Source organism: Sorex fumeus, unplaced genomic scaffold, assembly GCF_029834395.1.
Source record: "Sorex fumeus unplaced genomic scaffold, SorFum_2.1 ptg000064l, whole genome shotgun sequence".
Taxonomy (NCBI): Eukaryota; Metazoa; Chordata; class Mammalia; order Eulipotyphla; family Soricidae; genus Sorex; species Sorex fumeus.
Genome location: NW_026606121.1, coordinates 3,866,992 through 3,888,165, shown reverse-complemented (window position 1 = coordinate 3,888,165; position 21,174 = coordinate 3,866,992). Strand labels below are relative to the sequence as shown.

Below are 21,174 nucleotides of genomic sequence, written 5' to 3'. Positions count from 1 at the left end.
CCGAGCTGCGGGGCACATGAGTGGCTACAGGAGCACCGGCCCCCTCCCGCCAGCTCTCAGCCCACTGGCACTCTACGGCCTGACTGGCCCACCCATGCCCCACCGGCCTCTGTCACCTGCAGCCGCTGCCCGACTCTCAGTACCATGGGCACCCTGAGTCCGTGGGCTACAGGATCCGGTGCTGGCGCGTGGGACTGCCCGCTGCGGCGCTGGCGCACGTGCTGGGGGACCGCCTGCAGCGCGAGTTCGCGGTGGAGGGGCTCGAGGAGTGGACAGAGTACGAGCTGCAGGTGCAGGCCTTCAACGCTGTGGGCGCCGGGCCCTGGAGCGACGCTGTGCGCGGCCGCACACGCGAGTCAGGTGAGGCCCAGGCACTGCGGCTGCTGGCCCACGTGGGTGCCAGGACCCCCACCCCATGCTAGAGTGTCCCTGCAGGGAGGATGCTGCATTCGGAACCTCGAACCTCCCAACCTGCTGGCCCCACCAGCCCCCAGGTAGACATGGCCAGCAGCCCTGACCTCTGACAGCCTTCCAGAAGGTTCTGTGCTCAGGCCTCTAGGCCACCATGGGCCCAGTTCCAGCAGTGGGGGGACCCGCCTCGCCTCTGGACCTCTGGGAAGGTGGGGACACTGCTAACCCAGCGGGCACTCTCTCCCGTGGACTGGGCACCGTTGGGTGGACTCACCCTGCCTCACACATGGCCGGTGGTGTCTGAGTGGAAAGAGGCCCCCCGGACCCCCGCTCCACCTCCTGCCCTGGGGACACCCGGGCCGCGGGCCAGGCTACAGGAGCTGTGGGGGAGGGGGCAGAGCAGTGGCCAGGCACCATCGCTCTCGCAGCACTGGGAGGGGAAGCCAGGGAGGCGGCTGGGGAGAAGCCGGGCTGGAGTCTGTCTCTCCAGGAGGGGAGCGGGACCCCCAGTGAGGACGCCCTGGAGGGGTGAGAGCTCCTGGCAGCTGCGCCTTCCAGCCACCTCCCCCCTCCCCATCTCCACACCAAGGAGGGGAGTAGGACTATGCCAGGGATTTCTCACGCGAGTGGGCCCAGGTGGGAGGAGACCACCGGCTCCAAGTCGGAATTCAGGCTGGAAGAGATGGACTCAGACTCCTCCCACTCAGGCTCCTCCCCACTCAGTCTCCTCCCCTCTCAGGTTCCTCCCCTCTCAAGCTCCTCCCCTCCCAGGCTCCTCCCCTTGATTCAGGCTCCGCCCCTTCAGACTCCTTCCCTCTCAAACTCCTCCCCACTCAAACTCTTCCCCTCTCAGGCTCCTCCCCTCCCAGGCTCCTCCCCTTGACCCAGGCTCCCCTCCCTTCAGAATCCTTCCCTCTCAGGCTCCTCCCCACTCAGGCTCCTTCCCTCTCAGGCTCCTCCCCTCAGGCTCCTCCCCCTCAGGCTCCTACCCTCGGCTCAGGCTCCTCCCCTCTCAGGCTCCTTCTCTGGCTGGAGGGCTCCTCCCCCTCCGAGCGACCCAAGCCAGATGGCATTCTAGCCAGCTCAGTGTAGCAGTGCGGGGTCACAGAGGTGCCTGCAGCCTCCAGCCGTGCCCCCAGTGCCTGTTTCTGGCAGGCGGGGCTTCGTGCCTGGGGCAGGGTCTGTGCTGGGGCTGGCCCAGGGCCTGCTCCAGTCTCTCCCAGCACCGTGACAGCCCTTGGCCCGTGACACCAACTGGCTCTGTCGCCCCCCCCCCACAGTGCCCTCAGCTGCCCCAGAGAACGTGTCCGCCGAGGCTGTGAGCTCCACCCAGATTCTGCTGACCTGGGCCTCGGTGCCCGAGCAGGACCAGAACGGGCTCATCCTGGGCTACAAGGTGCGTGCACAGGCCAGGGCGTTCCAGCCCGGGCGACACAGTCAGCCTGGGAGATATGGGTCATTTGGGGGGACACGGTAAGCCTGGGGGACATGGTCAGCCTGGAGGAACAGGGGTCAGCCCAGCAGAGTGGGCAGCTGGGGACCCTGATCTCCCACTGAGCGCCTCTGGCAGAAAGTCCAGAGCCCCTGTGTCTTTGGGGGCATCTGCCTGCCCACCCCCCAGGCGTGCCGGCCCGGCCCCTCCCCGGAAGTGGGGTCCTGGCACCTCCCCACTCCCTGTCACCTCAGGTCCTGTTCCGGGCCAAGGACTCAGACGCTGAGCGCCAGAGCCTGGTGCTGCGCGGGAACCACACACGCTCGACGCTGCTGGCCGGGCTGCGCAAGTTCGTGCTGTACGAGCTGCAGGTGCTGGCCTTTACCCGCATCGGGGACGGGGTACCCAGCACGCCCCCACTCCTGGAGCGCACCCTGGACGACGGTGGGTGCCCACCCTCCCCGATTCTGCTGCCCTCAGCCAGGCTGTACGCCCCCACGCCCGCCCGGTTCACGCGTGTCCACCCCCCAGACTGCCCAGGTCACGCGTGTCCACCTCCCAGCCCGCCTGGGTCACGCAGGTCCACCCCCCAGACTTCCTGGGTCATGCGTGTCCACCCCGAGCCCGACCAGGTCACAGTGTCCACCCCCCAGGCTGCCCAGGTCACACATGTTCACCCCCCAGGCCGCCCGGGTCACACATGTCCACCTCCCAACCCACCCGGGTCGCGCATATCCACCCCCAAGCCCCGCCCAGGTCACACGTGTCCACCCCCCAGCCCGCCTGGGTCACGCGTGTTCATCCCCAGCCCACCTGGGTCACGCATGTCCACCCCCTAGACTGCCCAGGTCACGCGTGTCCATCCCCAGCCCACCTGGGTCATGCGTGTCCACTCCCAGGCTGCCCGGATCACGCATGTCCACCCCCCAGCCAACCCAGGTCACGTGTGTCCACCCCCTAGACTGCCCAGGTCAGTGTGTCCACCCCCAGCCCTCCCAGCTCACATGTGTCCACCCCCCCAGACTGCCCGGGTCACACGTGTCCATCCCCCCTGCCCGCCCAAGTCACACATGTTCACCCCCAGCCCCAGGTCCCCCCGTGCGGCTGGTGTTCCCCGAGGTCCGGCTCACCTCCGTGCGGGTCGTCTGGCAGCCCCCTGAAGAGCCCAACGGGGTGATCCTGGGTAAGGAGTGGGGGACAGCCTGGCTGCTGGACACGCGGGCTGTGGGTGGGGCGCTGGGCTCCCTGACGGACAGCCACCCCCAGGGTACCAGATCGCCTACCGCCTGGCCAGTGGCAGCCCCCACACCTTCAGCACGGCGGAGGTGGGCGCCACGGTGCGGCAGTTCACGGCCCGGGACCTGGCACCCGAGTCAGCCTACGTGTTCCGGCTGTCCGCCAAGACGCGCCAGGGCTGGGGCCAGCCGCGGGAGGCCACAGTCATCACCACCGAGAAGAGAGGTGAGGCCCCGGGGTCCGGGAGAGGGAGAGTCATGTCCACATGGGACTGTCCATTTGCAGCGACTGGACACAGAGTAGCCACAGCCAGACCAGCGACGCCAATGACACATGCGTCCCCCAGCCTGTCACTGCTCCCTGGGGCCCCAGAGCCCCACCCCCACATCCCACACCCCGGCCCCACTGTCCCCCAGACTTCCAGCTCACACCCCATTTGGGCGACTTCCCTGGGCTCGGTCCCGACAACAGGCCACAGGCAGAGGGTGCCACCCACACCCCTCCCCAGGGGTCTCTCCTCCCACTCCCCAGCCAGGGCCAGCCACAGGCGGAATGACGCCCACTCACAGGGCCAGGAAGGCTCCCACGGCCCACAGTACCCACTCCCGGCCGGCACCCCACACCCAGCCGGCACCCCACACCCAGCCAGCACCCCTACATGGTCCCCCCGAGTTCCCCAGGTGCCCACCCCCACCCCCTAAGGTCACCTCTCACCTGTACTCTGGGCAGGAGGCAACAAGGGCTGCGCCGGCCCAGGGTTAGAAGCAATTGGCCCGAAGTTGGGAGGGAGAGGGAGGGGGGGCACACAGGGAGGAGAAGGGGTCGAGGAAGAGGAGGAAAGAGGGGTGCAGGGGGAGGGAGGGCGGGCGGCAGTGCTGAGGAGAGCTGAGGCAGACCCTGGGGGCACAGCCTCTCTCTGACCAGTCCAGCCTCTCCCAGAAGCCAGGCTGGGCTCAGCAGGGCCCCCAAGGGAGTGTGACGCGCACTCAGCCCCAGACACCAGAGCAGGCTGGAGAGGACGGTGCCCTTCGACAGAGCGATCAGGGGGCTCTTCACGTCCAGGGAAGGGAGATCCGGGCCAAAGACCCCCCAGGCCCCAGGTCAGAGCCCAAGGCCCCCAGGTGCCCCCTCCAGGCAGGCTGAACAGGGCGGGTCTCCACCCTCATCCCGGTTGCAGAGCGGCCAGCGCCACCCCGGAAGCTCCTGGTCCCGCAGGCCGAGGTGACCGCGCGTAGCCTGCGCCTGCAGTGGCTGCCCGGCGGCCATGGTTCCTCGCCCATCCGCTACTTCAGCCTGCAGCTTCGCGAGCTGCCAGCCGGGCCCTGGGCCACCTACTCGGCATCCATCAGCCACGAGGCCACGGCCTGCACGGTGGAAAGGTACGGACACAGGAACCCAGGGCGGGCATGGGGCTTCTCCAATGGGAAAAAGGGTGCCCCCAGCATGGGGAGCCCCACCGAGCAGGCGCCTGGGCGTCCCCTTCTGGAAGGAGGAAGTGGCTGTTCTCGGGCCCCTGCAGCCCCCCTGTCCGCCCCACCACCACCACCAGCCCTCTGCCGGCCAATGCCCCCCAAGAACCCTCCTCCCCCTGCCTGGGTCAGGCAGCCTGGGCCCTGCACACAGTACTGTCATGTCCTCGTCAGCCCAGGGGGACCCCATGTCTGTGGCCCCAGAAGTCCCCCAGGGACCTCAGGAGGTCAGGGGGCCAGTCACCTCTCACCTTGCATCTCTCCCGCCCAACTGTGGGGCGCCAGGTGGTCCCCTACAGCTCATGGCTCAATTTACCTGCACGTGCAGGCAATCCGGCCTGCCCACTGCCCCCCAGTCAGCTGAAGGGCTCAACTGTGTCCTGTACTCCCAGTGGCCGCCTTGCCCGACCTCAGGCTGGGGCAGGGAGGTCAGAGATGGTTCGGGCTGGAGGGACAGGACAGTCACCAGGGCTTCTGGTTTGAACATGAGGAAGGTGAAAGTCTGGCCTGGGGCAGAGACAGGCACTGAAGTCATGCCATATGGGGGCAGGGGGAATGGGGCAAGCGTTTAAAGGTGGCCCTTGGGTGCTGGATGAAGAATGAAGCACCGTCCACCCTGAGCAGTTTAGCTCAAGTCTTGGTTTGGTTGTGACTCAGAGCTTGAGTGCCTGAAACCTAACAGATGCAGGAGGAATAGGTGGGTGGGTATCTGAACAGATGGGTGAAGTTTTGGTAAGTGAATGGATGAATTTGTGGATGGAACAATGGGTACATCTATGAGTGGATGGTGGGTCTAGAGATGGATAGATTACAGATGATGAAAGGGCAGGAAGACGAATGAATGGAATGAAAGATGGGGGAAATCTGGGTAGGCGGATGGATGCATATATGAATGGATGGGTAGATGTATCTCTGTAGGATGGTGTAAGGATAGATGGAAGGATGAGCAGATGAACCTACATATGGAGAGACAGAAGAATGGATGGATAAGGGGCTAGGAGGAAAGTTGACTAGATGAAGGATGGCAGTTAGAAGGATGGGCAGATCGGTGGATGGATGGTGAGTGGATGGATGGAATAATGGGTGGGTGGATGGAGAGATGGATGGGTGGGTGGATGGATGGGTAGATGGATGGATGGATGGACAGACGGATGGACGGATGGATGGACAGACAGATGGATGGATGGAATAATGGGTGGGTGGGTGGGTGGGTGGGCGGATGGATGGATGGTTGTATGGGTGGATAGATGGATAGGTGGGTGGATGGATGATGGATGAATGAATGGGTGGATGGATGAATGGATGGATGGATGGGTGGGTGGGTGAAAGGATAGTTAGGTGGACGGATGAATGAACGGATGGATGGATGGGTGTGTGGGTGGATGAGTAGATGGGTGGGTGAGTAGATGACAGCTGTAGGACGAGTGGAGAACTGGGTGAGAGGGAGGGCTGAAGGGTGGAAGTAGGCTGAGCAGTGCCTCCAGGGACATTAGTGCCCCTGCGCCCAGATCAGAGGGCTGGGAGGGCACGTTTTCCATACATGGTGACTTGTGCTGCAAATACTTCAGGCCAGAGCAAGTGTCTAGAGTCCCCCAGCGCCAGACACCCCTTCCTCATCCCAGCTCTACAGTGCTCCAGGAATCGGGAATGATAGCCATGGCCTGCACAGCCGGGTGCAGGCAGATGAGGTGGCAGACTGGTCTAATGGGCAGTGCTGGCACCAGGGAGTGGCCAGTGCAGACCCCTCAGAGTGGCACCCAGTGGAAAAGGGAAGTGCAAGGGGTGCTCTGGGTCACTCACCGGAAGCTCCAAGGTGGCACCTGAGAATCTTCCAGGTCCTCTAAAGAGAACCTGGAAATCCCAGAGCTGACCAGGAAGCCTGCGGCCTTGCCCTCTTTCTGGGTGAGACCTGGAGCCCAGTGGCACCTGAGAGCTGCTGCCCAGACCATCTGAGGGTGTTGGCTCCTGTCCCCAGTACAGCTCCTCCTTCTGGAACATTCTCATCAATGCTGGGTCTCTCAGGCCCTCATCTGGCCTCTGCTACGTTTCAGGCTGCGACCCTTCACCTCATACAAGCTGCGCCTGAAAGCCACCAACGACATCGGGGACAGTGACTACAGTGCAGAGACAGAAGCGGTGACAACACTGCAGGATGGTGAGCGGCAGAAACCGTGTCACGGAGGGAGAGTCGTGCACTGGGTAGACAGACGCTCTGTAGACAGTGCATTCTGTGGACAGTGTGCTCCACAGGCAGAGCTCTATGTGGACAGGGTGCTTCGTGGGCAGAATGCTCGTGAACAGGGCACTCCGTGGACAGGGTGCTCCATAGAGAGGGTACTCGTGAACAGGGCTCTCTGTAGACAGGGTCTCTGTGAACAAGGTGCTTCATAAACAGGGTGCTCCATGGACAGGGTGCTCTGTGGGCAGAGCACTCTGTGGACAGGGTGCTTCGTGGGCAGGGAACGGAGTAGGGTGCTCAGTAGACAGGGTGCTTATGGACAGGGCGCTCCGTGGACAGGGAGCTCTTTGGACAGGGTGCTATATAGATAGGGTACTCCGTGGACAGGGTGCACCATGGGCAGAGTGCTTTGTGGACAGGGTGCTCCGTGGACAGGGTGCTCTGTGGACGGGGTGCTCTGTGGACAGGGTGCTCCATGGGCAGAGCTCTCTGTTGGACAGAGTGCTCTGTGGGCAGAGATCTTGGTAGGGTGCTCCATGGACAGGGTGCTCCATGGACAGGGTGCTCCATGGGTGTGAACGCAAGCAGGCAGTGGGTGGCTGGGGCAAGCTGCACACTGGGCCCCACTGACCACAGAGGCACTGGCCATGCCACCACTGCACAGTGTATTTGCACAGGCACAGATGGAGATGGGGGGTGACTTCCACACCCAGATGCAAGGAGGTCCCCAGAAACATCTGGAGCCCCCTGCACTAGCTGCTAGAGACAAGCCCTGGGGTAGTGGGAGCCAACAGACCCCCCCCAGGAGGTGAGGGGGGCTGAGGGAAGCCAGATTCCATTGGCACCAGGCACCCGGAGCGGGTGTGGGGACTGGGGCTCCATGTCAAAGAGAGGCTCTGATGGACTTCCGAACCCCCCACCCCCATCACACATGAACTTGAATAACAGGATTTCATTCCAGATGAAGCCCAGAATCCAGGCAGATGCCAAGGGCTGCGGTTTGGGGGTGCTGGTTCTGGCCCTGACCCCAGAGGGGTTGGCACTGCCCGACCTGCAGGCTGGGAGAGACGTCAGCCCCCGCCCCGCCGGGGTCAGCTTGGTCAGAGCCAAGCTCGCCTGTCCAGCCGCTCCTGCTGTATGCCAGATGGTGGTGGCCAGTCCCTGCTGTGTCCTGGATGGCGGGAGCAGGGAAGCCCCAGAGAAGGTGGTCCTGAGCAGGAACCAATCTGATGTGCTTCCTGTCCTTCCTTCAGTGCCCGGAGAGCCCCCCGGGTTTGTGTCAGTGACACCACATACTACATCCTCAGTGCTGGTCCAGTGGCAGGTGAGTTCAGGCTCTCCTCTTGCGCGGCGGGTGAGTGTGGGCTCCCCCTTTCCATGGCGGGTAGAGTTCAGGCTCTCCCCTTCCATGGCGGGTAAGTTTGGGCTCCCCCCTTCTGTGGCTAGTAGAGTTTGGGCTCTCCCCTTCTGTGATGGGTAGAGTTCGAGCTCTCCTGTGGCGGGTGAGTGTGGGCTCCCCACTTCTGTGGCCAGTAGAGTTCGGGCTCACCCCTTCCGTGGTGGGTTAGTGTGGGATCCCCCCTTCCATGGCGGGTAAGTTCGAGCTCTCCCCTTCCTGGCGGGTGAGTGTGGGCTCTCCCCTCCCATGGCGAGGTTCCAGTGGCAGGTCTGTCCCGTCGGGATAACAGGAGAACCAGGGACACCACCAGGTAGCTGCAGCTTCGAGCAGGGACAGTCCAGGAGTGTCAAGGTGGAGCAGGGAGTGAGGGTGTTGGGGCCTCTGAGAAGGCCACAGCTGGCCTCTGCAGACACCCCATGCCAGTGCCTCCCCCCTGGGGACCCCAAAGGCCTTAGTTTTAGGGTCCTTTCCTCCTGTCCCTCTGCTGCTTCTGTCCTCCAGCTGTCCGGGTCATTGATGCCTGACATGTGCATGAGGGAGGACCCACCCTTCCTGCTGCCCTGGGTGGGAGCGTCTGTGGGGTTACCTGATGAGGGAGCAGCCACACTGGAACCGGTCACACGCATGCAGAGACCGGCCACCATACCCACGTGGCCAGAGCCAGCTGTTGGCACTTGGCTCTGCTGCCCACGTTGTTCCGTTCCTCTATCAGCTTCCAGGACCCTCTGGATGGGGCTGGGCGAGGCCTGGGGCATTGGGCCGGGTGGCTGGACGCAGGGTCACGGAACGACCTGAGGTGCTGGCACATGGGAGGACCAGTGGGCAGCCAGGGGCCTGGCGCTTCTCCTTCCGGCACTTCCATCCTGCAGTGGGCAGGCAGGACCCTTGGGGTGGGGGCGCAGGCGAGCCCAAGGCAGTGTGGGTTGGCCCTGCCCAGATGCTGGGGACCGAGAAGATGCATCGCTCTGACTCAGGAGGGAGGTTGACCCCTGGGGCAGACGCCGGTCACCCTTCCAGGAGCACCAAGGGAGAGGAGGCTCTGAGGTTGGGGAGGCCCACCACAGCCCTGACCCATGGGGGCCAGAGGGCAGGGGCCGTCTGAGAGGGAGGGTCCCATGTTCTCCCACAACTGAGCAGAGGCAGCACCCCATGGGGCGCCTGCTTAGGAGGGTGGGGCTAGCCCGGAAACTGCTGCCTCCAGGCAGGTGGGTGCGGCCAGGAGTGGCCCGACCACCCATGCTACCAGCCCCCCACTCCCGAGTCTCCTGTGCCCCCCACTGCCCACCCAGAGCCCCTCAAAGCAGGCCCAGGCAGGCAGTGGCTGAACCGGTCACTGTAGAGATGAATCCGCCTGGCACCGCCCCCTGCCTGGCCCTGCTGACCCCACTGACCCTGTGTCCCCTCAGCCCCCGCGGGACGAGAGCCTGAATGGGCTCCTGCAGGGTTACCGCATATACTACCGCGAGCTGGAGACCGAGACAGCCGCGCCCGAGCCTGGGACACTGCACACACCGTCAGCACTGCGGGCCGAGCTCTCTGGTAAGCACCACTGCAGGCCCAAGGGGCGGGGGCACAGGGAGTGGAGAGACAGAGCCTCGGGGACCCCAGGCCACCTGGAAGCTGCCACCCCACACACACTCCAGCCCCTCACTGCCTGCTCTATCCCCTGACCAGCCCAGAGCAGCTTTCGGACCGTGAACAGCAGCTCGGCACTGACCACCTACGAGCTGACACGTGAGTTTCCTGCCCAGGACAGCCTGGTCCCTGCAATGCCCCAAAGGCCCTTCCCTGTGCCCAAACCTCAGGACTCAGGAACAGAAACTTCTAGAAGCGGACGGGTTGGGGGGTGGGCTCGCAGCAAGCTGGGGAGAGAGGAGGCAGGGTCTCCTCTCCCGCAACACTTGGCCTCCGTCTGCTCTTTATTGTGTCCAAGGCACCAAGTGTAAATGTGCTCTTGTCCCACGTGGCCCGTGTGGCTGTGCCAAGGGTCCCATGTGGTCCCGTGTTGAGGGGTCGCATCCAGAGCAGGTCCACTCCGACAGCCTCCCCCGCACGCTCCCGGGAGGTCTCATCCCTGTATGTCCCCGGGCACCACCCAGGGTTCCGCATGGATCTTTACAACGGACACCTGTTCCGCAGATCTGAAGAAATACCGGCGCTATGAGGTGCTCCTGACGGCCTACAACATCGTGGGCGAGAGCCCGGCCAGCGCGCCCGTCGAGGTCTTCGTGGGCGAGGCGGGTGAGCCCCCTCAACACTGGGGTGGGGGTCACTTCTTCCCACCGCCCGGGGCCGAGCAGACCTGCTGTTCACATCTGCGGCCGCCACGCGGAGGGGTCCGGCATATGCCCTCGCTTCCTTGCCACCAGGCCTGGCCCCGATTCAGAACAGCCCCTGCCCGGGCGACTCCGAGCCCTGCCCATTCACGCACGCACGTGTCGTGGCAGTGGCTCAGATGTGTGTCCCATCCTGCGGCCGCCTCCCGCGGGCATGGCATGCCAGTCCTGACTGGGGGCCGGAGGGGGACCTGAGTCAGGGCCTGACACCTGGAGCCCAGGGGCCTCTCTCTGCTCCCATGTGTGGGGTCACGTAGACACAGGAGAGGGTGGGGCCCCTTCATGCCCCCCGTAATGGCCGTGCTCGAGTCTGCTTTCACGTTTTAATTGCGCGACAGTAATTTTGGCTCGAGTTGCTGGTGGCAAGCATGCAAAAGACATTAACTTTATTTATGTTTTGGATTATTAATGTGGCTGTTAAAATTCCTCCAGTTAGTTTTGATTGAATTGTTTTTTTGTGTGATTCTGTTGTTTAATGGAGCGGTAAATAAGAATTTCTGATAATGAGCGTGAGCATCTGTCCCCGCAACCTGGTGCGTTATTAACATTTCCATTAGCGGCTGGGTGGGCGGCCGCGGGACGGGGAGCGCACAGTTAGAGCAAAATAAATAGTCGGTGTCAAGCTGAGTGGGTATTAATTACTATTTTATTCTTCTTGGGCTGTGGGGTGGGGGGACACCGGAAGGTCATCCTCGGCCCATGGCCAGGCCCCGCACAAGGCCCTGGAGCTGGCGACCGGCCCAGTGAGTTTGGGGGAGCATGCAGGAAGGAGACGAGCTTGGCCGAAGAGTCGCGAGTGCTCAGAGTGTGGAACCAGGTGGTGTGGTCTGGAGGAATGTTCTAGAACAGAAGTGTGGCACTGGACGAGTCCCAGCTCCGGTCCCTGGCCATGATGTCCTCCTTATCACCAGTCGGGCAGTTCACGTTGTCCCCAGTGCCAGGGACGTCAGCGGGCTCTTGCCTGGGGTCTGAGTGGCCCCGCGGAGGGTCCCGTGTCCCCTGGGTGTGGCCAGGACTCAATGTCTGCCCCCTCAGCAGTGCCCCTGAGCTGATACAGCTCTGGTCCCCTTCTGGTGCTGTCGTCCCCATCACAGCCCCTATTCCTACACAATGGCCGCCCCCCAGGGCTCGGGAGCCATTGGTCAGCCCTGCCCTGCTCTCTCCCTAGCCCCTGCCATGGCCCCCCAGAACGTAGAGGTGCAGCCACTGACGGCCAGCCAGTTGGAGGTGACCTGGGACCCACCACCCCCCGAGAGCCAGAACGGGATCATCCAGGGCTATAAGGTAAGCCACTGCAGACACGCCCTCCTGCCCGCGGTGTCCCTGAGCCTTTGTCCACAGGGAGCTCTAGGGCCCTTTTCCTCGCCCAGTCTCAGGGATGGACTGAGCGTGGGAGCCCGGGATCCCAGGGCTTGAGAACCGCGCCTTCCCCCCGCCCCCCCCCCCCCCCCCCCCCGTGCCCGGCCACTCCTCCAGGACTTTGCTTCCCTTGCTCTGCCCACATGACACATTTGTCACTGGCTCGTCCATTCCCTGATACAGCATTGAGAGTTGATTTCTGAGGCATCGGTGACGCACATGGAGCCAGTGGCCACAGGGCCATTCCAGTGACGGACGAGGGGCCAGGAGCTGCAGGCAGGCGCTGTTATGGCCACCCCAGGGCCCGACTTCCTCCCTGGTGGCACGGTTGTCCTTGAATGTTATCTCAAAGATAGGCCCATGCAGGGGTGCAGGGAAGCCCCCAGATCCCTTACCTGTGGGCTGTGTGTAGAGGGAGGCAGCAACCCGCAGACAGGAGGGGGTCAGACCCAGCTCTCGGTCCCTCAGGGAGACTGGGGACCCCCGGAAGGTTCCCCCGCAGCCCCCGGCCCCCTGCCCCTTCCTCGACCCCCAGCCTCACACTCCGTGTAGGTTTACCACTGCGAGGTGGGTGGCGGCAACACCACGGAGAGGATGAAGGTGCTATTCGTCCCGGAGGCGGCACTTCGGCTCAAGGACCTGAGCCCGCACACGGAGTACCTGGTCAGCATCGCTGCCTTCAACGCCGCGGGCGATGGGCCCCGCAGCCAGCCCCAGGCGGGCCGCACCCACCAGGCAGGTAGGAGCGGGGAGATGGGAGGGGGAGGGCACCCCATCCCAAGGGGCTCCACCCTTGGGGGGGGGTGTCAGACATGGGACCTCCCAGCTCAGGTCAGGTGTTGCTCAGCTGACAGTGCTCAGCCCACAGGTAGGGCAGCTTCCCCCCTCCCCCACCCCCGTCAGTCCTTACGCAGGCACGGGGCTGGGTCCTGGGTCCTGTGCTCCCTAAAGCCAGAAGTCAGGATGCGGTTGAGGTCAGGGGCTGAGGGTGCAGACCTGTGTGGGGCTCCCTGGTGTTATGGACTCTGCAAGTGGTGAGCTGTGGAGCTGTGGGGCGCGACCCCGAGACGGGCCCCGGGCCTGGGGTCTCCCCCAGGAAATGGAGCTCCATGTCCTGGCCTGCTGCCACCTCCTGCCTGGATTCCCCCATCCCTCCCCGGCCGGTGCAAAGTGCCCACTCCTCAACCTGGGGAATCTGCTGGCTCAGGGGGCTCTTCCGTGCAAGCCCGTGTCCTCTCCCAGCTCCAGGGACCCCCAGCTTCCTGGCCTTCTCGGAGATCACCTCCAGCACCCTGAATGTGTCATGGGGAGAGCCAGCCGCAGCCAACGGTGTCCTGCGGGGCTACCGGGTGGTGTACGAGCCCCTGGAGCCCGTGCAAGGTGAGGCAGGTGGGAGGGCACTGCGCCCCCCCGCCAGGTACCAAACCAGCACCTACAGAGTACTGAGATCAGCACCCAGAGTACTGAGACCAGCATCGCACTTTGCTCAGCCTTTGTGGGGTGTGCACAGGCAGGTCCCTGCAGCCTGTGTCCTCTATGACCCATCTGAGGCTTCAGGAGGCGCCACTAGACCCTTGTGCTCTGGTAGGACCCAGACTCCAGGGCATCACCCTAACAGCCATGTCACCTGCCCTCTGCTTCAGCCCCAGGCAGGTGTTGGGGTTCATCCAGGCCGGGTGTTGCTGTGGGGGTATGCCAGCTGCCAGGGGATGGAGTGGGAGCATCTGCCCTCTGCCCCCGCATCCCGGCCCAAAAGGAGAGACGCCCCTCTCGGACTCAGACACCAGGCAGGGGGTAGGGTGCCCGGGGATGGAGGGATCAGGGGCAGCGGGGCCAGGGGGCGGTGGACGGGGGGGGCTGTGCAGAGCTGAAAAAGGAGCCAGACTCGCACGGGGGTCTAGGTGCCCCGTGAGTGGAGATGAGGGCCAGCTGTCTGCGTCTCCAGCCTCCCCGGGGATGGCAGGTGTCCACTGAGGACCCCCGCTCACACGCCTGGCCTGGAGACTTATGCCCTGGCCACACTCAACCCCTGAGGCTGAATCCAGGGCTGGTGTGAGGCCCCAAGAGATTCCCTGGAGTCGGTGGCCACAGCAGAAGCAGATGTGGACATGGAGGGTGGGGGGCTCCCACGGTCCACACAGACCAGGGCAAATGGGGCAAGAGGGGGGCCCTGCCCCAGCCACTGCAGAGAACCCAGACAAGGAAACCTAAGACAGACACACAAACGCTGTCTGGGCCACGACAGGGAGACGGCAGGGAGACAGGTGGTCTCTGTGGGGAGCCCCAGTGCCTGAGCAGGGCCAAGCACGCATCCACACACACACATGCTTGGACACACAGACACACTGACACAGCACACATTCACAGACACACACAAACACACACACATTCACAGATATACACAGATTCACACAGACACTGAGACACACACACATACAAACACAGACACACATCCACATCCATACACATGCACACACATACACATAGACACATAGACACACACATGCACACACATCCAAGCACACCCACACACCTACACACACTCACACTGACACACCCACGCACCTACACACACTGACACACCCACACACCCATACACTGACTGTGCACCCACCCAGCCTTCACGGGACATGCGTCCAGCCCACCTGGCCTGAGTCCCTCTCCCATGACAGCCGAAAGCACCAGGCACCTGAGGTCACAGGGTCTTTGCCTGGCCCTGGGGGAAACACGGGCAGTTCCGAGTCCTGGGGGGGCTCTCGAGGGCCAGCTGGACGGGGCAGGGTCGTCCCAAGGTGATGCCTCTGCCCTGGTACCAGAACCTCTGCCTTCTGGGCACCCCAGGGAGCCCCAGCCTCAAGGGGGGGCCCCTCGGCCCCACCCCTCGGTCCCCGCCCCGCCCCTCAGCCCCTCCCCTGCCCCGCCCCTAGGCTCTGCCCCTCAGCCCCGCCCCCAGCTCAGCCTCACTGCGGCCCCGCCCCTAGGCTCCCAGCAGCCCCGCCTCAAGGCCCCGCCCCTCGGCCCCGCCCCCAGCCTCGGCCCCGCCCCGCCTCTCTCCGCCAGGGGTGAGCAAGGTGGTGACAGTGGACGTGCGTGGGAACTGGCAGCGCTGGCTCAAGGTGCGGGACCTGACCCAGGGCGTCACATACCTCTTCCGGGTGCAGGCGCGCACCGTGGCCTACGGCCCCCAGCTGCAGGCCAACGTCACGGCTGGCCCCGCCGAGGGTGAGTGTAGCCCGTGCGGGGGAGGGGGGAGGACTGTCCCTGCCCCCCGGAGACCAGAGGGGAGGGCCTGGACCCCGAGCCAGCCCCCCTCCACCCCCTGCCAGGCGCCCCGTTCCCCTGGGCCTGGATGCCGAGCCAGCCCCCTCCCCCGTGCCAGGCTCCCCGGGACCCCCGAGACGACTCTTGGCCACCAAATCCTCGTCGGAGCTGACACTGCATTGGGCCGAGGGCCGCGCTGGCCGGACCCCCACCACGGGCTATGCCATAGAGGTCCGGCCGTCAGGTGAGGCCGCGCGGAGCATAGTCCCCTGGGGGAGCCTGAGGAGTGGGGGCCTGGAAGGATGTGGGGGTGAGGGGCGGGAGGGGCACTCTAATCAGGGAACCTGCCTCTGACTCCCTAATGGTGTCTCTGAGCCTCCGTGGTGGAGGCTTCAGCAATGCCCTGCACCCCAGAGCTGTGGGGATGGGCAGGGGTGGGCACTGCAGGGGGGAGTTGGGAAGAGCCCTACCACGCCCCTGACCTCCTGCCTCTTGGCCAGACCGACCCAAGCAGCTTCCTGCCCTGCACCTGTGCTGTGGACTCTGGGTGCGGTTTGGGCAGCACAGGGAGGGAGTACCAGGAGGCCCCCAGGGGGGTGCACGGGCCTCGTCTCTGCGGGGTTCAGCTTGGGGCTGACCTCAGTGTGTCCATTTCTCCTGCCTGTGGGATTTAGCTCACGTCATGTATCTCCCGCTACTGAAACGCAGTCCACAGCCCACACCGCTGGGCATGTTCCTCGGCGCCCCACCCCATGTCCCCCTCTGCATCCAGCCCAAGGTTCCCCTCACCCAATGCCGCATCCCCATCCCCGCCCTAGACCCCCAGGTGCCTGGTGCCAGCCCCCTTCCCAGCCGCGCCCAGTCTCTCCTCTGGACATTGCCCTGGTCCTGCTTCTGGGCATGGGAGCACCATGGGGGCGAGGGGCCACTCAGGATACACACACACACACCCGCCACTTCTGAGCACATGTCTGTGGGTGACTTGAGGGACACAAAGGGAGTGTGACTAGGGGCATCCCCTGCACCCCCAATGCCATCCCTGTGGACCCCGCTGTGGGGGCTATAGCCAGAAGCTCTCAGCCCAGCTCGATTGGGGGTCCGTGTGCACTGGGTGCTGGGGAAGCTTCTGGAATGGCTACGTAGGCCTGCTTCCTGCTGAGCCCCCTGCCCCACAGACGAAGGCCTGTGGGACACGTTCGTGAAGGACCTGCCTAGCACAGCCACCTCCTACACCGTGGGCCTGGACCGCCTCCGGCCCGGCGTCACCTACGAGTTCCGGGTGCTGGGCGCCAACCAGGCGGGCTTCGGCGAGCCCAGCCCGTCCACCGCTGTGACAGGTAGGACGCAGGCGGGCTAAGGATGGCCCCACCAAGATGGAGCCCCAAAGCACCAGGAAGTGGGACCCTCACCCCCTCATCCCCCAGCACTGAGCAGGATTCCAACCCGGGCGTGGTCTTGGCGCAGCAGGAGAGGGTCAGCGGGGGTGGGGGGGGCAGGCCCAGTGACGCACCCACCTGTGCCCACAGCCCAGCCAGGCAGCACCTTCTACGAGGAGTGGTGGTTTGCACTGGTGCTGGCGCTGGCCGGCCTCCTGCTGCTGCTTCTCGCCGTCTTCGCCCTGGTCCTGCGTGGCCACCACAAGGACAGAAGCTGCGGCCCAGGTGAGGCAGCCGGACCCACCCCTGCCTCCACCCTCTGTCCCCCTGGGCAGATGCTTCTAGAAGCCAGATGGGTCAGACCAGTGGGGACAGGAGGCTGCAGCGTGTTGGGAGGATTCGGGGGACTCAGCTCCCCCCACACCTCTCATCCCAGCCTGAGCCCCAGTAACTGGGCCCCCAGACCTTCCCACCCTGCCCCTCCGTGTCCCCACGCTGGCCTCACTTTGTCCTGGCAGGAGGGGCCCACACAGTCCCGTCAGCCTCTGGGGGCCCCCCGCAGGCTCTGAGCTGTCAGACCACCCCACGGGGGCAGAAACCGGACTGAGAGGCTTGTCCCCACACACAGCCCTTCCCACATACCCCCCAAAACCCACTTTTCCCTCCAGAGGCCCCTCCCTACCCCACCCCTGGGCCACCAGCCCCTACCGTCCACTGTCCCTGCCCTAGGACTGGCCGTCTGGGGCACTCACGGGCGTGCGGGTGCAGAACTAGGCCCTGGACACCCGCAGGGACCCAGGCAGAGCACAGGGATGTCCCCCGAACGCCCCCCAGTGCCGTGACACCCCAGGATGGTCACAGTAGCCGGGCAGCCGGGCCCAGAGTGCTCACCCTGCCCTGAGGGGCCTCCCCTTTGGTGCCTGGGGGCAGCTCCTGGCCAGATGGGGACGACCCTGGGGACCAGCAGGCCCCCTACATGCCTCTCAGGCCGTCCCTGGGCCCGACTGGTCAGTGCGCTCAGGCCTGTGGGTGTGTCCGTGACCCCAGGGAAGAGCATCTGCCACATGGAGGAGCCGCCCATGCTGGACAACGGGGGCTTCGCCGCCCTGGAGCTCCGCAGCCGCCACCTCACGGCCAAGGGCACCTTCTCGAGGAAGAGCGGGACCAGGTGGGCAGTGGGCAGCGGGTTGGGACAGCAGGCGGGGGCAGTGGGTGGGGACAGCGGGCAGGGATAGTGGGCAGGGGAGCAGCCCTGGTCGGGGAGGCGTCCCAGGCTGCCGAGAAGAACTTTGGGGGCACCCAGGGGAGCCGCGCTCAGCCCCCGCTGCCCCAGGTCACCCCCGCGCCCAAGCCCCGGTGGCCTGCACTACTCGGACGAGGACCTGTGTCGCAAGTACAACGGTGCCGCCATGGCCGACGGCGCCAGCCTCAGGGACAAGCCGCTGGACGCGTCTGAGTCTGAGGTCAGTGTAGGCATGTCCTCCTGTGGGCCAGCTCTCTGGGAACTGGGCTGCGGCTGGGCCCAGGCTGGGTGGGCATCAGGTGGTCTCCGCCCTTGTGGGGAGCCCACGCCTACTTCCCTTTGGGTGTCCCCCTCAAGGTAGAATACTGGGGGGCCACTGGGTGTGGGACCCGGGTGCCCACTAGCCCCACGAATGGACACTCTGCCTGAGATGGATACACACGGGCCTTAGGGTCCTCCCTGACCCCTGCAGCTCTGCCCATCATCCCAACGGGTTCTTCCCACCCTCCTGGGGCAGCCAGAAGCCTGGCTCAGCCGAGGGGCCTGAGAGCCGCTGTTGGCTGTGCTGAGTCCGACCCCGGGCCCCGGGATGGGGGTGGGGGTGAGGGGCTGGTATCTCTGTCCTGTGTTGCTAACAGGACCCGAGGCCACTGAGTGTTGCCCCATAGCCACATGGTCCCTCCTCATGGTCCTTCCCCGTGGTCCTTCCCCAAGGTCCTTCCCCATGGTCCTTCCCCAAGGTCCTTCCCCATGGTCTGTCCCCGTGTCCCCTCCCCATGGCCCCTCCCCATGGTTCCTCCCCGAGGTCCTTCCCCGTGGGCCTTCCTGTGGCCCTTTCTGTCACCCTTCCCATGGTCCCCGCACTGTGCTCCCTGCCGTCGGGCCCCCTCACATCCGACTCTGTCCCCAGGTCACCGACTCGGACTACGAGGACGCACCCCCGCAGCGCTCCTTTGTCAACCACTACATGAGCGACCCCAGCTACTACAACTCGTGGAAGCGCCAGGCCCCGCACAGGTACGAGGTGGTGGCCGGCGAGGCAGGACCGCCCCTCCACGCGGTGGTGACCACGCAGAGCGCCGTGTTCACGCCCACCGGGCCTGGCTCCCGGACGCCACTCACCGGCTTCTCCTCCTTCGTGTGACGGGCGGGCGCCCCAACGGTCACTGCACGGAGCCGGGGTGAGGGGGGCATCCCCCCTCCTTCCCGAGAGGGCGACAGCGTCTGCTGGGGGCCAGCCCGGCCCTCCTCTACCTCCTCTGCCCGGACCCCCCCGCAGTCCTTCCTGGAAGGGTCTCTCAGGCCAGGACTTGCCACCAGGGGCTCTGGGGGTCACAGGCAAGAGCTGAGGAGGCAGCGGCCAGCGGGGGGCAGCGGCCCCACCCGCTCCCGGAGTTTTTCTTTCTTCCTTTAACCGCCTCCCGCACGTGTGCCCCGAGCGCCGTGCCCGCCGTGTGCGTGTGAACCAGAGGATTTTTTAAGCCTTTTTATCTTTTTTTAAAGCTGTCACATGAAACAAGTGAGTCGCTGTCTCCAGGTGCCTTTTTATTCGTTGTCGAGCTTTGGATGTAGGACAGGGCGGCCCCCACCCGGCCCTGCGAGGCTCAGCCAGGCGGACGGGCAAGACCCGCTTGGAAAAGCTGAATCTGAACCATCGCTCCATCTGCGGGCGCCCAGGCTGTCTGCGGCGGGGGCGCTGCCTGGGACAGGGGTGGGGACCGGCCCACAACCGCCACCGGCAGCAGGGGAACAATCGAGACCAAAAATCCTAGTTGCTGCGTCCAAAGCCACATGTGCAGGAGGCCAGCGCCCCAAAGCAGAACCGACCCTGCCCAGTGGAGGGGAGCAGCCCTGTAGCCACGGCGGGGGTGGGGTCCGGCCCTCCCCGGGGACTGCGGCCCGGAACTCTGGGGCGCAGCTCAGCCCCACCTCCTGACCGCACCAAGGGGCCAGATGGTGCTTCTAGAAGTTTTCAGCCTCCTTCCTGAGAGCTGCCCCCACATGGGGGGGTGAGTGAGTTGTGTGCTGCCCCAGGAGTAGAGGCACAGGCAGGGGTGGGGTGGACCCCAAGATCGCCAGAGCGGCTCCTTCCACCTGGATGCAGGGGTGGGGGGGACCCGGGATCCGTGAGGGCATGCTGTTCACGTCGCTCCTGCCAGGGGCGCAGGGACCCCCCCATCCAGGCTTTTCGAACCTGGTCTGGACCAGAAGCCAGTGGGGGAGATGTCATGGTTTAATAAAGCGTCGTTGGACTCCTCGTATGCCTGTGAATCTCTTTGCCCCGACTCAGCCCTACCCACCATGGGGACCCCTCCTGCCGACCAGCTGGGACCTCCACGTGCGGGTCTGGGGTCTCGACTCCAGCCCCTGCTCCCCCAGCACCCTGCACCACCATCAGCACCCTCCCCATGACACACACCTCACATGCCCCACCGCTAAATTCTCTAGAGAGTTCACTAAATTCTCACGTCACACCACATCACACCCCCTCGCCAACTGCTCCAAGACATGACACGCCTCTGACATACCCCCTCACCAAATGCTCTAGGACATGACAAACCCATGACAGACCCCATAACCAAATGCTTTAGGACCTGACACACCCATGACACACCCCTCACCAAATGCTCTAGGACATGACACACCCCTGATACCCACCCTGGCCAAATGCTCCAAGACTTGAAACACTGATGACACACCCATGACACACCCCCTCACCAAATGCTATAAGTCATGACACACCCATGACACACCTCCTCACCAAATGCTCTAAGACATGACCTAGGACCTAGGACCATTCGCGGCCACCTGACATTATCTCATTCCTACTTTGGACAAACTGGCAGGCTACTGAAAGTAACCTGCCCACACAGCAGAGTCTGGCAAACTCCCTGTGGTGTACCCAATATGCCAAATACCAGTAACAATGATGGGTCTCATTCTCCGAACTCTGAAAGAGCCTTGAATATGGCACTTTTTAAAAAAATCTCAGGGCTAGGATGAAGGAGACGTTACTGGGGCCTGCTCGAGGCAATCGATGAATAACAGGATGGTCAAGATCCTGATCATGATGACCTAGGACAAAACACACCCATGACACACCCGCTTACCGAATGACACACCCACCTCACACCCCCTGCCAAATTCTCTAAGGTTGGATGACTTACCTGTGACACACCCACCTCACACCCACAAACCAAGCGCTGAACATATATGACACACCCAGCACATGCACCTCACGCCTGGGCCCAAACTCCCCAAGGACACGACACACCCACATCCCCTCAGCTGTTCAGCCAGCAGCTTGACATATCACGTCCTTGGCCCAACTGCGTGTGGCGTTTGGTGGGCCTGCTGATTTCCCAGTAGGCATGAGGGGCCCAACTTTAGGGCCCATAGAACCAGGACCCAGCCCATTCCGTCCCATGCGGTATCTCTGCACGTCCAGGTGCTCCCTCAGCTCATGGGGACAG

General features: G+C 64.2%; 1 protein-coding gene across 1 annotated transcript in view; it reads left to right on the top strand.

The window, feature by feature from the left end:
- Positions 1-18,968, top strand: part of SDK1 (sidekick cell adhesion molecule 1) — a 534,794-nt gene extending 515,826 nt beyond the window's left edge. The window contains exons 25-45 of the mRNA XM_056128280.1: positions 123-360; positions 1,692-1,807; positions 2,098-2,287; positions 2,928-3,026; positions 3,110-3,304; positions 4,257-4,458; positions 6,600-6,703; positions 7,981-8,051; positions 9,533-9,665; positions 9,801-9,860; positions 10,266-10,367; positions 11,631-11,746; positions 12,374-12,560; positions 13,064-13,201; positions 14,882-15,043; positions 15,201-15,326; positions 16,258-16,419; positions 16,609-16,743; positions 17,506-17,626; positions 17,792-17,921; positions 18,612-18,968. Of these exons, the coding sequence (XP_055984255.1) occupies positions 123-360; positions 1,692-1,807; positions 2,098-2,287; positions 2,928-3,026; positions 3,110-3,304; positions 4,257-4,458; positions 6,600-6,703; positions 7,981-8,051; positions 9,533-9,665; positions 9,801-9,860; positions 10,266-10,367; positions 11,631-11,746; positions 12,374-12,560; positions 13,064-13,201; positions 14,882-15,043; positions 15,201-15,326; positions 16,258-16,419; positions 16,609-16,743; positions 17,506-17,626; positions 17,792-17,921; positions 18,612-18,845 (3,021 nt within the window). The 3' untranslated portion in view covers positions 18,846-18,968. The remainder of the gene's footprint in view (positions 1-122; positions 361-1,691; positions 1,808-2,097; positions 2,288-2,927; positions 3,027-3,109; positions 3,305-4,256; positions 4,459-6,599; positions 6,704-7,980; positions 8,052-9,532; positions 9,666-9,800; positions 9,861-10,265; positions 10,368-11,630; positions 11,747-12,373; positions 12,561-13,063; positions 13,202-14,881; positions 15,044-15,200; positions 15,327-16,257; positions 16,420-16,608; positions 16,744-17,505; positions 17,627-17,791; positions 17,922-18,611) is intronic.
- The last annotated feature ends 2,206 nt before the right edge of the window (positions 18,969-21,174 follow it).